This window comes from Mugil cephalus, chromosome 11 (genome assembly GCF_022458985.1).
Source record: "Mugil cephalus isolate CIBA_MC_2020 chromosome 11, CIBA_Mcephalus_1.1, whole genome shotgun sequence".
Taxonomy (NCBI): Eukaryota; Metazoa; Chordata; class Actinopteri; order Mugiliformes; family Mugilidae; genus Mugil; species Mugil cephalus.
Window position 1 is genome coordinate 15,459,369 of NC_061780.1, and position 16,810 is coordinate 15,476,178.

The 16,810-nt window shown below is 43.1% G+C and overlaps 1 protein-coding gene and 1 long non-coding RNA gene across 2 annotated transcripts in view; one reads left to right on the plus strand and one right to left on the minus strand.

Moving 5' to 3' along the window:
• dnah5 (dynein, axonemal, heavy chain 5) overlaps nucleotides 1–16,810 on the minus strand; it is an 88,723-nt gene that overhangs the window by 7,442 nt on the left and 64,471 nt on the right. Inside the window, exons 71-85 of the mRNA XM_047598878.1 lie at nucleotides 16,468–16,602; nucleotides 15,515–15,670; nucleotides 13,372–13,554; nucleotides 12,197–12,301; nucleotides 11,454–11,592; nucleotides 11,154–11,268; nucleotides 10,220–10,410; nucleotides 8,518–8,639; nucleotides 6,950–7,099; nucleotides 5,903–6,148; nucleotides 5,564–5,783; nucleotides 4,186–4,391; nucleotides 3,592–3,795; nucleotides 1,149–1,364; nucleotides 99–311 (exon numbers count right to left, since the gene is read on the minus strand). Of these exons, the coding sequence (XP_047454834.1) occupies nucleotides 99–311; nucleotides 1,149–1,364; nucleotides 3,592–3,795; nucleotides 4,186–4,391; nucleotides 5,564–5,783; nucleotides 5,903–6,148; nucleotides 6,950–7,099; nucleotides 8,518–8,639; nucleotides 10,220–10,410; nucleotides 11,154–11,268; nucleotides 11,454–11,592; nucleotides 12,197–12,301; nucleotides 13,372–13,554; nucleotides 15,515–15,670; nucleotides 16,468–16,602 (2,601 nt within the window). The remainder of the gene's footprint in view (nucleotides 1–98; nucleotides 312–1,148; nucleotides 1,365–3,591; nucleotides 3,796–4,185; nucleotides 4,392–5,563; nucleotides 5,784–5,902; nucleotides 6,149–6,949; nucleotides 7,100–8,517; nucleotides 8,640–10,219; nucleotides 10,411–11,153; nucleotides 11,269–11,453; nucleotides 11,593–12,196; nucleotides 12,302–13,371; nucleotides 13,555–15,514; nucleotides 15,671–16,467; nucleotides 16,603–16,810) is intronic.
• Nucleotides 210–16,723, plus strand: LOC125016397. The gene is made up of 2 exons (XR_007113679.1): nucleotides 210–329; nucleotides 16,505–16,723. It is a non-coding gene; the product is annotated as an uncharacterized LOC125016397 (long non-coding RNA).

The following is a 16,810-nucleotide window of genomic DNA, read 5'->3' on the forward strand; positions in this document are numbered from 1 at the left end:
ATAATAAGTGAAGGGTGTGATGTTTTTTTTTTTTTCCTAGACAGAATAATTAATAAATAACAACAAGGAATAACTGTGACTCATCCCTGTCGACCGACCTTTTTCCAGCGTGCGGGAATGCGTGCGTCGTACATGCAGTCCAGGGCGTCGCGCAGGTTCTCGCTCATGATGATGGTCCCGTCGATGGCCAGCTTCAGGTCCGTGAGGGTGTTTCGGACCAGAACTATGACCCTCTGCATCCGGTCGATCTCCTGGCGAAGGAAGATGTTCATGGGCTGGAAAGGACCCATCTTCTGAAGATGCTCCCTCACCTGGTTTCAGTCAAGCAGGTAAATGAATCATCTGAGGGGATTTACGGTGTAATGCGTGCAGCACACACAGGTTTTTGTTGATGAGCTGGATATGAACCGGGAACTCGCAAGGTTTTGTGTATTTTCACTCTGCACGCATGAAACATAAGAAGAAGTGAGGAAGTGTTTCTCTTTTTCTTTTTATCTGGATGTTGAAATGCTTCAGGTAGAAACTAGAGAGGATGTGAGGTTACTATAGTTACTGGTATTTTGTAAGGAACAGAAATAACAGGAGAGATGGAGTCTGTTTCACTGAAAATACAACGTGGGGCTGTGTGTCTTTGTTAATGCAGAACACTGTGTTTCTGTATTCTGTTGGGCCTTTCTGCTCTACATCCAATTGTCCCTCATTTTAAAACGCGTTTTGTGGAGCTTGTCAACATGGGACACCGCCTCTGTTTTTTTTTTTTTTTTTTCGGGTGCCATTATGCACCGTGTAAACTGACAGACAAGCAAGCAAGATAGATGAGAATAACAGCAGTAGACGTGGGGTGTGTCGTGCCGTGACAGTTTTCCATGACGAGCGTCGCGCCTCACGTGAGAAAAGTCACGATCTCGCCTCACTTTTTACTTGGTGACGAGAAGAAAAAAAAAAAAAAAGGGAAACCCAAAATAAAGTGAAGCTAGCATGATTCGCACCCTGTGTCTATTTCTGGTCTTCTTTGCACTCCGTCACTGTCTCTCAAACACAGACCCTAACCACGCTGAATACCACACCAGCACTCGCAGCCAGTTAGAGGAACACTGCACGCTGCTCCAGGCAGACACACACACACACACACACACACTCGGGCTTACTTCAAAGGGTACGTAGTCGGGAGGCAGTTTCTCCAGCATGTCGTCAGCCAGCCTAGATACCGCAGCTTCTCTGGTTTCCCCTCCGCCCGATGAGCTGTCTTTGGGCTGAATACTGAGGATGGTGTCCAGCACATCCTTAGCCAGTTTACTCTGGAAGGTTATGTCTGCGTTCGGGTGGAGACCAAACACCTCCGGAGTGTCGTAGGCTGGAAGACCCTGTGATAGAAGAACAGCAGCGCTTAAGGAAACGGGGATACTCTCACAATGAGTTCTGGGAGAGAGGCCCTGTGTCCCCACAGAGCAGGTTATTGCCTCAGCCTGAGCCCGTACCTATTTCCAGGAATTCATTCTTATGTGTTACCTGTTTATTTTTTTCTTATTGGAAGCAGCAGCCCGCCCTTATTTTTCCCAGTTTAAGGCACTTATTTCCTAGCTCTGTGGTTTTTCTCACAGTGATGCCCACCCTTGGTCTGGGCGCTCATGGTGTCTTTTCACCCTCTGATAAGGAGGATGAGGATGTAACTCACAGGAGATTCAGGCTTACCTCCACCTCGACCACCCAAATAACACTCCCAAATAAACTATGGGTAAGTCTAGGTTTCCGTCTTCAATTTAAAGACGAAGTTGCTCTAATAAAAATATCGTCAAAGCGCGGTGTGGAGATGATGCCGTTTTAACCACCGGCTTCAAGACATCCTGCAGTGTGTGCCTTTCTCCGAAATGACAGGAAGATGGACCATCTGTTACTGCAGCGTGGCTAATGAGCTCATTTCTGAACAAATATACTCAGTAATGGATGCACAGGGTTTTATTATGAGTAGCAAGTGAGCAAATCCAAATAAAAACAAATGTAAACTTAATACGTTGTCTGCTGTGTTTTAAGCAAGTGGCAACCTTCGCGGTCGATGAATCCAACGAGCAAGTGGCAAAAGCTGCAGTTCCCAGGATGGCCACTCAAGGCTTGGTCCAAAAGTTAGTCAAGTCAAATTTAAAAGCAGAAATAAAGATTTTGGTCTGTGTGGTACTCAGCCACGACACTTGTACAGTCGGACAACAGAAGTTTCTTCTTCTAGGGACTGAATAGACTCTCAGCCAATAGCGGGGGAACCTGACAGAATCAGGGCTCGTGATTGGCTCAGCAGCGATAGGGGCGGGGCCTACTATTTTACCATTTTACAAGCTAGGTGGCCTCACAGCTCTTTCACTGTCGGCCTCAGCTCTATGCATGCTTCAGCTCTGGAATTCATCAGAAGTTAGGTGGTACCACCCCTGATCAAGATGGTGGCGGCAAGAGTCACCACACTGAGCTTCAAAACCACCCCTCAGAAATTCAATGGTCTATGTCTCTAAGACTGATTGGTAAGCATGTTTTATCTAGAGGTTTTAAATCTGTTGTTGTCAAACGTGTTTCATTTCATCACGCCTGCTCTGTGTTCATTCCTCGGTTGATCTGGAGGTGCCCAGGTTAGCATGGGAGAAGAGGCTGTGTATCTGCAGATTTATTCCGGTACAGTGATGAAACTGTGACTTGACCATGTTCGCACTTGATAAATGGGCTCAAGGTTTTTCTGCCGGTAGTAGATTTTGTGATTTTTGTGCAACATCTGAGAAACATCCACCACACTTTGCATTCGGAAAGAGGCAAACATCGAGAGCGTGGCTAATACAACCAAGAAAAATGAGAGTTGGTGAAATAAAAAGTCACATTTGGCGCTAGACACAATGACCTTTAGCCATGTCGTCATAGGGAATTCTGCCTTTGTTCCTGTCTGCCTGCATTTCATTTGAATGCAAACACGCACAATCTGTTGTGCATTTTGTCTCTTTAAAGTATGTGCCCGTGACAGAAACAGATAGAAAGGTTGTTAGCAAATTTGAGTGTGTCTGTATGTATGCATGTGTGTTCTCCAAGGCTGTGTTTGTCATTCTCTATTTGAGAGGCAGTGCAGAGGAATAAGCTTTCCGAGCCTGGCAGCCCTGAGCATCCATCATAATGAAACTAGCTTTAATGAAACAAGCTCAGGAACTGCCCCCAGACAAGCACACGCTCACGGGGCGCGCACACACAAATGACGCACACAGGAATACTTATAAACCATATATAATCTGTAATAAAATGAGTTTGCTTGCATTTGATCTGAAATAACACATGACACGGGCCCGTATTTAGATGTGACGAGAACAGGACGCGTTAGCTTCTGTCAAAAACCCAATATCTTCACTGTATTTGATGCCATGCGCTGTGGAGGAAAAACAAATAAAATAAAAAATTGGAGAAAGATAGAGCATCAGTGTGCAAACATATGTGAAATCCCAAAGGCTGCTGCTCTTATCAGTGACATTTTTACAGCCACATGTCCAGTCGTACAAGCAAATGTCTTTCAATCTGACACATTATTTACAGAAGCCGGATTGCAGAGTTTACCAAGAGAGACAGACTGACCTGGATGTATGTTAGGTACTGGTCGACGCTGGAGCACTTGGGGACACTGTAGCCCTTGTAGAAGTTAAAGGCAGGCCCAAACATATCCTCGCTGAACCACACCTTGGCGAAGGTGTTGAGGAGGCGCTTGTCGTAGTCGTCAGTCACGCGCCCCCCGTACTGAATTTCCCCGATCATGTAACGCACCGTGTTCCACGACACACCCTGAGGATATGTGGGAGAGTGATGGGGGATGACGGCAAATAGGATGTGAAATTTTGACAAAAGGCGCTGATGAATGTGTAATTTGATTAGGGATTAGACCCCACACAGCTTATAAAATGTGAAATCAGTAACAGTGTGGTTAGGTTAGCAATAAATATTTACTAAATACAGACGGCTTCAATATTTATCAAAGTCTAATCAAAGGTCAGTTGTTTAAATGATACAAATTTTTAATTTAAATGCATTACAAACATCTGAAAACAAATAATTTGATTATTTGAATACATTTTACTCAATCCTTTGCTTTTGAAGAAGGCTGCAGAACCAACCAAAACCAACTCCACAAATATGCCTGTATTTTTCAGTTAGATATATAAGAAGTTCACCTACCTTTTTAATGTCCATGTCATCAAGGTGGTTCTGAACAAACTGGACAGTGGCGTTGAAGTCGGCCTGGTTGAACTCGTAGGGGATGTTCCATCCCAGAGGGCCGTACTTCCTCCTCTCTTGCACTGTGCTGTGGAGAAACGCTACTCCATACAGCATCGGCTTCCACTGCGCCATGTTGCTCACATCCAAAAGGTCCTGATTTATACCTGGCGGAGAACACATGAATTAATTTTTCAGTGTAAGAGCACACCCAGCATGATTTAAAGTAAACATAAAATGAGATTATCCAAAGCCGTCCAGAAAAAAAGTGACTTATACCCACAAAGACTCCCTCTTTTAGAAACCATTTAGCATTTGTGACTTGTAAATGTGGAAAATATAATCCAGTCAGTGATTTTTAACAGCAGCCAGGATTCAAGAGCATGAGCACAGCCTCTCTCCACTGCCCTTCAGGTAGCAGACCTATTCCTTTTCCATACGAGCCAACCAAGACAGCTGGTTCTTTCATATTAAATATTCGTCTCTTCTTCCACCTTAAGGTTTGCATAACAACACAAACTGTGCGTTTGAACTTGTTTGAAATTTCCCTCATGCCTGACTTGGACGGAAAATGCGATGAATTAAGCAGCGAGCAGGTGTTTCTCCTGAATCTTTATCGTTTCACCTGCACACTGTCCCCCAGGGTGGGAGAGGATCGAGTGGCTATCTGTATGCGCACATCCGCACAGGAGGTGTTTGCACACACACACACACACACACACACACACACACACACACACACACACACAACGAGAATAGCAAGACACCCTATTCTGCATGCTCATCCTCTTTTTCTATGCGCACACATACACACATCCAAAATCCTTGTAGTTATGAGAGACGGATCAATCTATTGAGGTTTTCATCCATTTTTCAACACACATGCTTGGGATTTGTTTTCTTGCTAGAACATTGCATCGATTCAGGACGTCTTTATTCTTGGAGTAAGCTCGCTGACCTCGAGCTGCTCAATAAAATGACATGCCTTAATTTCGGATTATGTTTCAAAGTGTAGGGTCCGCGGAGGCACTGCAGAGGGAGTTGCAAAACTTTTGGTTGATTCGATATTTTTTTTATATATATGTATATATTTTAAATTTCTTTAAACACACATTAACATGAATCCAACATATTTTAGTAAAGGAATATTAAGATTAATATTGAATGCAAAATGATAGCTGATGATGATGAATAGCACCAGGCTGAGTTTAATATAGAACACATATAGTAAGTAGGGGGTCCCTACTTAATTTCTCTATCAGTTTGGGGGTCCTTGGCCTGAAAAACATTGACCCCTGCTTTAAAGTCTATGCTGGAAATAAAGAAAACCACCCCCCACCTCCATAGGTCCTCTTAAGCCCTGCCTTGAGGCCCTGTGGCGGTTCGTTGGTGAACTTGATTGACATCTGTAGAAGCGTGATGGGGAAGTGTCTGTGGACCTCTGTGGTCATCCAAACGCGGAAGCTGTCGCTGACAAAGTCTGTCTCCGTTAGCGTGTCCATTAGCTCATCCATGAAGTCCAGACCCAGGTGGCAGTTCTGGAGTAAGGCCCAGCCACCCTGGAGACAAAGACAGCATCCGCGTGAAGCCTTGTTCAACGTATTTTATATTTTAAAATGCAGTTTTAAATGATGCAAAAAAAAAAGGCGGCAGCAGTAACCTCACAGCACCGACTCACATTAGCCATGGTCTGCTGCAGAAGCTTGCGAGCGTGGACTTCTTGTCCTTGTCCCATGGAGACGTAGCGGGTCTCAATTTTCAGCTTCTTACCAAGCGCGATAATAGAGTCAGTTGGATCTGAGCCCATTGAAAGGAAGCAGATGAGAGGTGTCCGTGGGTCTGATTCCTCCCACATCTTCTCTAAGTCCAGAATCACCCCCTCAGTGTACTTCTCCCCCATTGCGTCCATTATGTATTTACGGGCCTGGAGGAGAAAAGGAATAAAATGGGGCAAAATTATGAGACACTAGGGGAAAGACTCGTTTTTCCATTGAAGGCAAGCCAAAGTAAATTTAGGAATAAATGTATTTTCTGGAACTGAAGGCAGAGGGTGGGTTCAGAATATTTTTTTTTTTTATCCAACAGTAAAGACCGCTGGGTCAGCCAAGGAGAGCTGCTGGACTGTGAGTGCAACAAAATAAATTCCACCCCACCAAAAAAAAAAGTACCCATCAGTGAAAAGTGACTGTCCAAATATAGCCTAACTTCAAGGAGATCTTTAGACAAAAGAGAAATAACTGACTATACTACCAAACTGTTTTGTTTTCTGGTCCCAGTCTCATTAACAAAGTAAAAGACTCCCATTTAAATAAATCTGTTAGCTTTCTCTCTGTCGTCCATTGAAATAACAAGATGTGTTAAAATGAGCCTCAACACACTTATAGAATCATATTAAAATGATCAGGTGATCCCTCACATACCATAGGCGTTGCCAAAGAGCTAAAAATGTAGTTCGTCGAGAGCCACTTAAAGCTTCTCTAATTATAATTCATACATAAGAAGCTCCACCTCTGGCAGGTTAGTTAATCTATATTGTAGATCATGGCACATTAAAATAGTCCACCAAATACTATGACTGAGGACGTCAGGTGTAGATTTATCCTGCTGATAGGGACAAGGAAATGGATTCTCATAGTCCGCATCAGCATTCTACAAATTGTCTATGATCTATATAGTCTGACTGGTGGAAATTTCCTAGTAGCAGCCCCATTCTTAAGATATTTACCTGTGCAATGGTCCTGTCAGGGCACCAGCAGCGTATGAGGAGCAACCGTCTAAAGCAGTCAAGAGCCTGGTCGTAAGAGTTTGGTACCACCTCCTCCTCCGGGGCCTCCTTGTCAAACCAAGTCTTCCACTGCTTCTCATTCCGACTTATCTGGAAGAAACACAGGAACACATAAAAAAAAAAAAAACTAACAAAAAAAAACATCCAAATCCAAACAGAAAAGGAAGAAGACACCACATGCACGTTGATGCTGCCCAAAGTGACCTCAGAATTAAATCTATCACAACCAGAAAAGAAAGATCAAATGTGCTCAAAGTTTTTGGTGAAACGAAACACATTCAATCTGTACTCTCTTAGATGTGCACCACAAATTGCCCAAATTGCCCTTAATTTGAGTAAGGACCATGATGAACATGTGCCTTTTCTGTGCCTGCACAGCATGTTTGGGACTATATTTACTATATTTTTTTCTTGTCTTCTTGTCTTTTGCAAAAACTGTAGCAAACATCCAGTAGACACAAACAATAATAACATAGTCTAATCATATCACAACAGGAAACGAGGTTAAACGGAGAACTCGAGTTCTCATGTTTCACGGCAATAACGTGGTAAGTGTATAACCGGCACAGGCAACGGTAACTAGATTTAAAATTTACATCATTACACAAACTTGAACCTAAGGTGCAGACCAATAACGGCTCATAGGAGAAGTCGGTTCTCCACATTGCCTGGCTGCCTCTGTGGTGTCTATCTAATACTCTCCAGCAGAAATGTAGCTGTATTAACCATGAGGTTTCATATTTAAAATTAATGGTGTTTTCATAATTCTTGAAATTAGTATTTATTATAGATGAAGCCTAACCATCTATCCCAAACCCAAATGCATCCGTCTATCTATTATTTGAAACTGAGAGCTGCTTGTCTTTGCCGCTGAGCAGTTCCACTTAATAACTCAAGGGCTTTAGTGTTTTCCTGAAGAGCACATTAACAGCAGCTCTTGCTCGACAAGAGTGCGTTACACATTCTAGTCACCTGATACTCCGCAATTCCGTCCACACCTTGTTTTTCTTGGAAGACTGATTTGATTAAACAACGAGCTGTTAATCCATCTACCCCCGTTAATCATGCATAGAGACATACAAGTGTACTTCCATGCGGGCACACACACACACACACACACACACACACACACACACACACCCGTTGTGTGCCTCCACATATGCGCATCCACTAAAAGCAGAAGTGGTTGATTGGAAGTTCATCCAAACTGAGCTCATTTCACAGAGCATTGAGTTTGTCCCTCTGTGGGAGCCACCAGCCTGTCAGTCACCCACAAGGGTGGGTGTGTTCATGTGTGAGTGACAGGCAATCGTGATGAGGGGGTGCGCGTGTGCGTATCACAGTCTTTGGGGTGTATCTGTATGAAAGGGAGCTGAAGTGAGCCATGATGAGGCTGATATTGACATGCTTACTAGAGCAAAGGAGAGCCGTGAAAAATTTTAATAAGCACCTTGAGACCGCTGCTGTGTGTGTGTGTGTGTGCGTGCATGGGTGCGTGTGTGTCGTACCTTATCGAGTATGTCTGAGAACTGCCACAGTTTACTGAGCTCTACAAGGTTGAGCCAGGTCATGTCAAGGATCCATTTAGCTGGTTTCTGGGGGCAAGCCTTCAGGTCCAGAGATGCGCCCCCTGCGTGAAACAAACACAAACATGAACACACGCCTGCATGCGCGCGCATTAGCAGCAACACCTAGCGTGAGTAAAGAAGAAAAACAAATCTGCACGAAAAAGATTTTTTCTTTTTTTCACAAATGCAAAAAATGTTTCATGTACAGTACATGCAAACATGCGAACACGGTCCACAAAAAATATGCACAAAAGTCGTGAGCGCCGTGCTCCATGTTCAGCAGGTCAGAGCTGACAGATGGTGAAGCGGCATGCGTGTAGCAGACTGTCTGTTCTGGTTGTGCCAGTTAACATTGCTGGCTTTTATCCCTGCAGCGAGGAGCCCTCCGTCTGATTCAGAAAGCTGCTACGCTGGCAATATGTTCCAAATGTGTGTAAGCCCCGCGATTAGCCCAGATATTAATTTTTTTATGCAAAGTAAATAAAAATAGATGGACATTTAAGTCCAACTTCATCTACAGAGCTGGAGGCTGCTCCGAGGTGAGTGGCGGCTGTAGCGTCTGTTGTTCTTAGGTGGAGATTTGAAATCAGTCTCGGTGAAAACAGGGTGCTGGTGTTGCACACGAGTGCGCGTACAGTCTTCTTTTGGTTGCAAGGCCAAATATATTTAATAGAGAATAGATTCTGGGCACCGAAACAACAAAGCAATCCCAGAATATGAAGTGGCAAACAAAAATGCCAAAACGCTGGAAACGGAGAAAATAAAAGTAAAATAAAAACATTTTTCCATGTGGAGACGTTATGAAGTTCATCACTTCACATGTAGTTTCAGTATTGAAGGGCATTAAATCCTTCACTGCGTTTACATTTGTGTCAGGACCCGTCAGCGTTAAGTTTCTGTTCTGTCCAGAGGCCTCTTGTGTCCTCCTCACTTCCTGTTTTATTTTGAAGTTTGTCTCATCCTTGTCTTCCTGTCAAGTTTCCCTTCTGTGTGATTGAGCTGCCTGCCTGCCCTAACGTGTTCCACCTGTGTCTCGTTGTCTCCCTCCACCTCAGGTATATAAGCGGTGTTTCCCTCCCCCTCAGTGCCAGATTGTCTTGTTGTTTCGTGTAGTGGTCCAGCATTTTTTCCCTGAGAGTTTCCTAGTCTAAGACCTGATTTCTGTTTTCTACTTCTGAGACAGCCTAGTGATTTTTGTATCTTTGCCTGACTTTCTGCCTGCCTGGTTTTCTGAATTTGGGCTGAATAAACGCACTCTGTTCTTGCCTGAACCCTGACTCTGAATGAGCATTGTGATGTTCTCACATTTCTTCCTTAGTTTTATAAAGTCCTTGTACTCTCTGTGTCTCATTGTCAGTTTGTCTCATTGTCAACCTGAGCAACAACTTGTCACCATACTGGATTGTTCTCTTGTGCCTCTCCTATTGCATTCCTGGTTTGTACTCTGTTGGACTTTGGCCCACTCTTGGTTTGCCCCTTACTTTATGCGAGACTTTACCTCTTCTCTACATTACTAAATTCTTGTTTCGTGAATCAGCTTATTGAAAGATTGACTTTTCTTCCTCAAACCTGCCTCTGGTGTCTTGCCTTTGGGTCCACCTTTATAAAAAAAGAAAACCTACACAAATAGAAAAAGACTTACCTTTAATGAGCGTGAGGAACTCCTCATGTTTGACCTTGTTGCTCTGCATGTCTATCTTCAGCGTGAGCAGCAAAGTGAATAGAAACTTGTGCTCTTCGTACAGACCCCTCGCTGCGTACTTATACACCTCAAAGGTCATAAACTCTATGATGTTGGCAATCCGTTTGCTGGTGATGGGGCTTTTGGAGGATCTGTTTAGGTACAACATTAAAGGCATCACACTTCAACTCTTCAAAGCTTACGACACCTGCTAAGGTACAAAACGCTATTCGATAAAAAAAGATCTTCCCAGGAAACAAACCAGAGATCAGAATAGCGAGAGCAGACTCAGTATGAGCTGTGAGGATCAGGATGTCTCTGACACTTTTAAGGAAAACGTTCCCTATCTATGAAGAACATTGAGGTTGCATAAATAATGCATTATGTAGAGAAGCAGTTTATTGCAGCCTTATTGTAAGCCAATGCAAATGGCCAATTATAAGTAAACTGACTTTTCCTTTTTGGTATTTTTATCGTATTGTTAAAATATTCTCCAAGTACAATTCTAACATTTGGGACGACATAACGTACCCTCCGGCAGTAGTTACTGTGTGAAAAAGTGGAGTGGAAATAGAAGTGCAAAGAAGGCAGTCAGATAATGAGGGAAGTTTTGGGACACAGTCGGGAACTGACATTTTAAACACTTTAATTATGCAGTATGAGTTGCCTGCAAATAAATAATTTAATTTTGCCTCTTTTTTTTGAAAATCACTGTCCTGGGAAAGCCTAAGATAACATTGTGGATGCCTGACTAGATCCAGTTATCCAGCAGCGAGGGATCGCTTGCTAATAATGTTTCAAAAGAGTGATTTTATTTTCAGGTGGACTGCACCTTTAAAGGGCAAACCAATTCATCACAGAAAGCAGAAAATGATGAATGCCAGAGTATTCTCACCTAGCCAGAGAAAGGTCAAAAAGTCCCAGGAACTGTCTCAGAGAGGTCTGATACATGACGTTCACCATGCTCATCTCTGTGATCAGGAAGTACAGGATGCTGCCCCTGGTGGCCACTGAACACACACACATAGACACACACACAACTCACGAATAAGGTGTTTGATTGACCATAGCCTCTGTTCATGAATCTAAAAATGCCCCTTTACACAAAGGCTTTTTGTACACTTGGTCTACAGAGTATAGAACTCATAACCAACGAGTGATAAATCCCATCCCTGAGTCAAGTATTATCACCCACCTGGTCGGTACTCCTCTCTGGCAGTATTGATCTGGATCTCGGTCTCTGCAGCAATTTGTAGCTTCTGAGTGACTTCTTCAGCCGTGCGCTTCGTGTTGCTCAGGACGAGAATGAGGCTTTCATCATCCACCAGTGAACCCTAGAAAAACACACATATTTACGTATATGCTTGGGAAGTTAGAGAAATGTAAATGGAAACCATGGAAACTGATTTCAGAAGTGGAGTAACCACACACAAACGCAATGTATATGTAAATTCTTCTATGCTCTTTTTGGTGACCTCATATACTGTATGCAGTTTTCTTCACGGAACATATGCATTAGTCAAATTTAAAATGTAATCCGGTTAGATGACCCCACTAATGTTACCATTCCATGTTTTATGCAGCCAGTTTATAAATGAAGGCACAAAGAATGAAATGAACTGGCTTTATACTTGAGGCACCTGCTTGGCCTGAAAAATGAAGCCAACCTGAATGGGCCAAAAACTGCTCCATGTTAAAATGTCCAACTTTACAAGTTGGTTTGAGAACAGTTCATTAAAGTTATGCACAATTTAGGGCATGCCTTCACATGTATCTACCTGGCTCCACTTGCCTACCTCAGCTCCACTCATGCTCCGCCTCTTTGCCAAGATGGCGACAGCTAAGTGCCCCACACACTGAGCTTCAAAACCGCTCTCTAGAATTCAGATTAATTAATGTTCTCTCTTCACAGTCACAGTTCGAGATACATTTCCTTGCCTGTGTGCTGGTCAGTCGATAGAGGAGGTTGTCCTCTAGTTCCTTCATCTTTCTCTTGTTAGTCGTCACATCTTCCAAGAGGTCAGTCCTCTCCTTTTCCAGTTCCTGGTGTCACAAATGAAACAGACCACGCAACCACACACGGTTTAGGAACACTGAAGGCAAAGGGTTTTACTGGCGACAGTGACATTTTTGGGCCTGAGAGAGTGGGCAAGATGAAAGTACTCCCTACTTAATTTCTCCATCTGTTTGGGGGTCCTTGGCCTGAAAAACCATGGAGTATTTCAGCTGTTTTGTGTATTTTTACTATGAAGATTATTAAAGTACAGAACAAGATGTGATGTGAACGTACTTGACTCTACAATACTTAACTCATACATTCTACTGAAAATTCTACTGCAAATGAATTATTTATAAAGCCAACAAGGGCAGATTGACAGTTGTCTGCACACAGGAGCTGTGGCATTAAGTGAGAACACAAATGATTCAACGAAGATGTCGGGCTCATGAAATGTGCACGAGCTGCAACGACAAGAAGCAGGCTTCGTAGCCGAGATAGAGGCTTCACTTCCCATTATAATTAAATCCATATTTAGTCCGCAGATAACAAGCCACTCTTCTCATCTGGCATGAATCTTTCATTTCATGATCAGCCATTACTAGAGAGAAAATTGCTTTTTGGGAGCAGAACCAGTCTTTTCAGAGTAACAATCAATGAGTCCTCTGCATTGGTGCATTTATAATGTACCATTCTATTCCCAGCGTAGCTGCTTTCAATTCCCTGAAGCTTTGGATGTCCGTGTCGTTTTCTGGATGACTGGTTACTTCACACTGGCTCTGTCTAAGGGCGTAATGATTGCCATGTTCTATAGTCAAAGGGTGGTAATAATAGATGAGTTATAGAGTACTGTCCCACAGCTTGTGCTGGCCAGGGAGAGAACAGGAGGCACACAGTAGGGAGACTTGATGGAAGCCTGTGTTTAAAATTAACAGGAATTGCTAGGATTTAGGGTTGGACAGTGGTGTGATGGTTAGCACTGATGCTCAGAAGGTTCTGGGTTCAAATCCAACTGGGGATGTACCAAACCGAATTATCATGACTTTGCACTATCATGATAATTAAATTTAAACTCATGTTATGTGGACATAGTGGCCACTATTCCATTTAACTTCACCTGTTTCTCAGTGAGGATGACTCTACCCAGCAGCTGGTCCTCCAGTCCTCTCATGGTGACGGTGAAGTCAATGATGGAGGTGCGGGCGCTGATTTCCGGAGTGTAAGCCGGGTTAGGGAGCTTGGTGGTCATATACAGCCTGAAGCCCTTCATAACGTCCACCTCTTTGTCACCGATTTTCACCTGCAAAGTGGACGCAGAGAAAGAGTTTGGAGTTGGCATCATAAAATACCTCCACAACTCCCCTTTCACCCCTTCACAAATGCATGGCAGGGGAGCTGGCACTCTGGTTCAGGACTCAGCACCTGAGGGTAGGACACTCTTATGAGGACAACAATGCCCCCATTTTAGCCAGAGAGGTCAGACGGTTTGAAAAAGGAGCAAACCCTCCACGAACAATTGGCCATTAGAGTACCAATCACTGTGGAGTAAAAAAAAAAAATAACAGGATTAAACAAATTCCTCCAATTACAGGTGAGGATCAGGTCCTTACAGACTCTAGTGTTGATCCACTTTGGTTTCAGGTGGACCCCATCCACAAAGGGGCATAAGTCCTTATGCGAGCCACGTATGTGAACAGACACGCAGTGTTTTTGAAAATGTTAATATCAGGCCAACGCTTTGCAATCAGAGCTGTTTGTGTATATATGTTGGTAGAAGTGTGTGTGTGCAAGGATTGTGCGCTTGCTCTGATCAGCATTTAATTACTCATGGCAGTATAACTTCTAATTATCCATCTGCTGGTTTGTCTCTCGAGCTGTCGGCCGCAGACACCTTCACTTCCTCCTCTCACCAAGATATTAATAGAAATTAAAGCTTTTCAGGGGGAGGGTAGGAGGGAGAGGTGCAAGAGTGCATACACCTCTAAATCAGGCTTCTCACTAGGGAGTAGAGAGACTTCTGGTTGAATGTGTTTAACACGCGCCTCCTTGCAGTCACCATACCATGTATTTACGCTTTCCTGTAGGTGTATGATACGCACAATGAGTGTGTGCGTGAACAGATGACTGTTTGTTTGATGCATGTGTCAGACGCAGGGAAGAAGCTGTGATGTCAGCAACAGCCACAGCCGAGAGCTGAGAGGTGATAATGAGGGACAATGAAATGCCTAAAAGCTGAATTGCAATGACAAATTAGGAAGAAAAAAAAAACATGCCGCGATGTACAGTTCAACAGCCTGAGTTGTTTATCTGGACAAACAAAAGTTCACGACAGAGTGCATTTAGACTGACCTCTCAACCGTGGACCATTCGAACGGAACAGGAAAGACACACTTGTGCGTGTAGTGCTTTTTCAGAAGTTCAAACCAATTTACTGGCAGAGACCTTGTCATGTACAAATCTATATTTCCAGAATCCACTTGCAATTCACTCACTTGAGTCATTTTGGTTAATACAATGCAGGCAAATAAGAAGCACTCAAGCCTTCAACATTACATGAAATTTGGAGTCTGAGTGAGAGGGTGATCCATTTTTCATGGTCCAGCCACGAAAAGAAGGAAGGAGGCGGAATATTGAATATTTTAGGTCGTCTGCAGAAGTACAGCATATTTCTATATTATATATTTACCATACAGCCTGCACCCGTTACTTAGTCATTCCAGGAATCTGCCATGGTATGAATCAATTTGAGCACGGTTAGATATTAAATGCATTCATCACATTTATTCATTAGATGTGATATGAAACTGTTTTAAGAATAAATTAAATAAATTAAATTACCTGGATATTAAATCTCATCTCGCGCAGAATACAACATGTGTGAACAAGGCAACAGTAACATGGCAAAACAAATGAGAATTTCTGTAACGCATTTAACACCAAGTGCATTTTTAATCTCAATCGAAAATTAATATGATTTAGGAGAGGTGCTCCAGTTGGAACGGTTAGACCGACGTAGACCATCTCCTCCTCCAGCCAGTACTGCCCATGTTGTGCAGTGTCAGCGAGTGATCTTGTTTTCCACTGTCCGAGTTAATAAACCTGTGTCAGTACAGATGTGATAGTTGAAGAGGCAGAGTGTCCAGAGGCAGAGTCCATTCATGCGTCCCACCAGCGCTCAAAACAAACCCAAAGCCCATTTCACACTCTTCTAACTAAGGACATATGAGAGGGTCTCAGCAGGATTACATCAGCCGGTTTACCTTGTAAGTGGAGCCTGTTTTGATGAAGTTTTTCTCGAGGATGTTGTCGAGCGCGGGGTCCAACTCCTCCCCGACGTCCTCTATCAAGAGGGGGCGACCGAGAGACAAGCTGTCCTCTAGGTGGTTCTTGAAGTACTTGTGGTTCAGTGAGGTGATCTGAGGTCAGAAACGCGAACATGTTTAAAAATATGTGCTCGCTATATGTTGTGGTAACAATAATATACACCTTAATGGAGGAAAATCTCAAACATTTGCTATAACGAATGTGTTTTCTAAAGTAATCGTCTCCCCACCTGACCTTACTAGCAATGACACATGCATGCGACAGTCTGATTCTAAAGTGGTTAGCAAATCACCCGCATATAAAACAAAAAGGAGAGCATCTAATTCAGTCAAATGGAAGAGATGTGTTTGATTTCTCCCTCATCCCTTCTAAGCTTCAAAGGCCAACCGGATTGTGACTAGTCAAACCAATACTGCATTGCTTTTATATGTGAGCCGTGAAGAATAAATACTGTCTGTCTAACGACGTCATTTGTAGGAACCTACAGCTTGTGGAAATGTGTCTTGAGGAAACTCATAATAGAATTTCAGTGTGCGTTCACACAGCTGGGAGATTGCCCCTAGCAGGGCCAGTGACCTTGGCTGTGTTTATTAAGCCTGCAGAACTTCCACTGCGCAGCATGCGTTGCACCATGTGAAAAACTAGGGGCAAACTAAATGCTGCGGAGAATCTAGGACATTACTGCTATCAAGAAATCTGAAGAGTTTAGAGGCCACAGAAAAACAACAGACATGGTAGAATAATGAGCATGAAGTAAAAACTGAATAAAAGCTGTGCTACTAAGTTGAGGACATAAGTTCTTATATAATGTTCATTAATTGTATGGAATCCTCCAGCCAACATATTCACGTGTTTTCAAACTAAGGTGCTGGTGGCAAAAATCCCAAACCTGCAGCTCACTCCTGGCCTCTTTGTTCTTGATCCAGATTTTTCCCTGCGTCTGTGGGTCGATGAGGAGGGGGAAGCGGGCACCCTTGGTCACAATGATGCCATTGTGAATGGACAGATCATCATTGGGGAGACCCTGTGAGTCAGATGATGAATGTTGAGTGAGTGTGGAATGCTAGCTAATTAAAATGGTCATAAATCATTTGTTTTTTATTTCATAGAAAATTAAATTAAATATTTTATAATGCACAATTAAAGCAAAGTTGTCCAAATCTATATGTAGACAATGCTAAAAACCAAAGACCAGTAAAACACATTTATTTTGAGATGTTTCTTAAAATAAT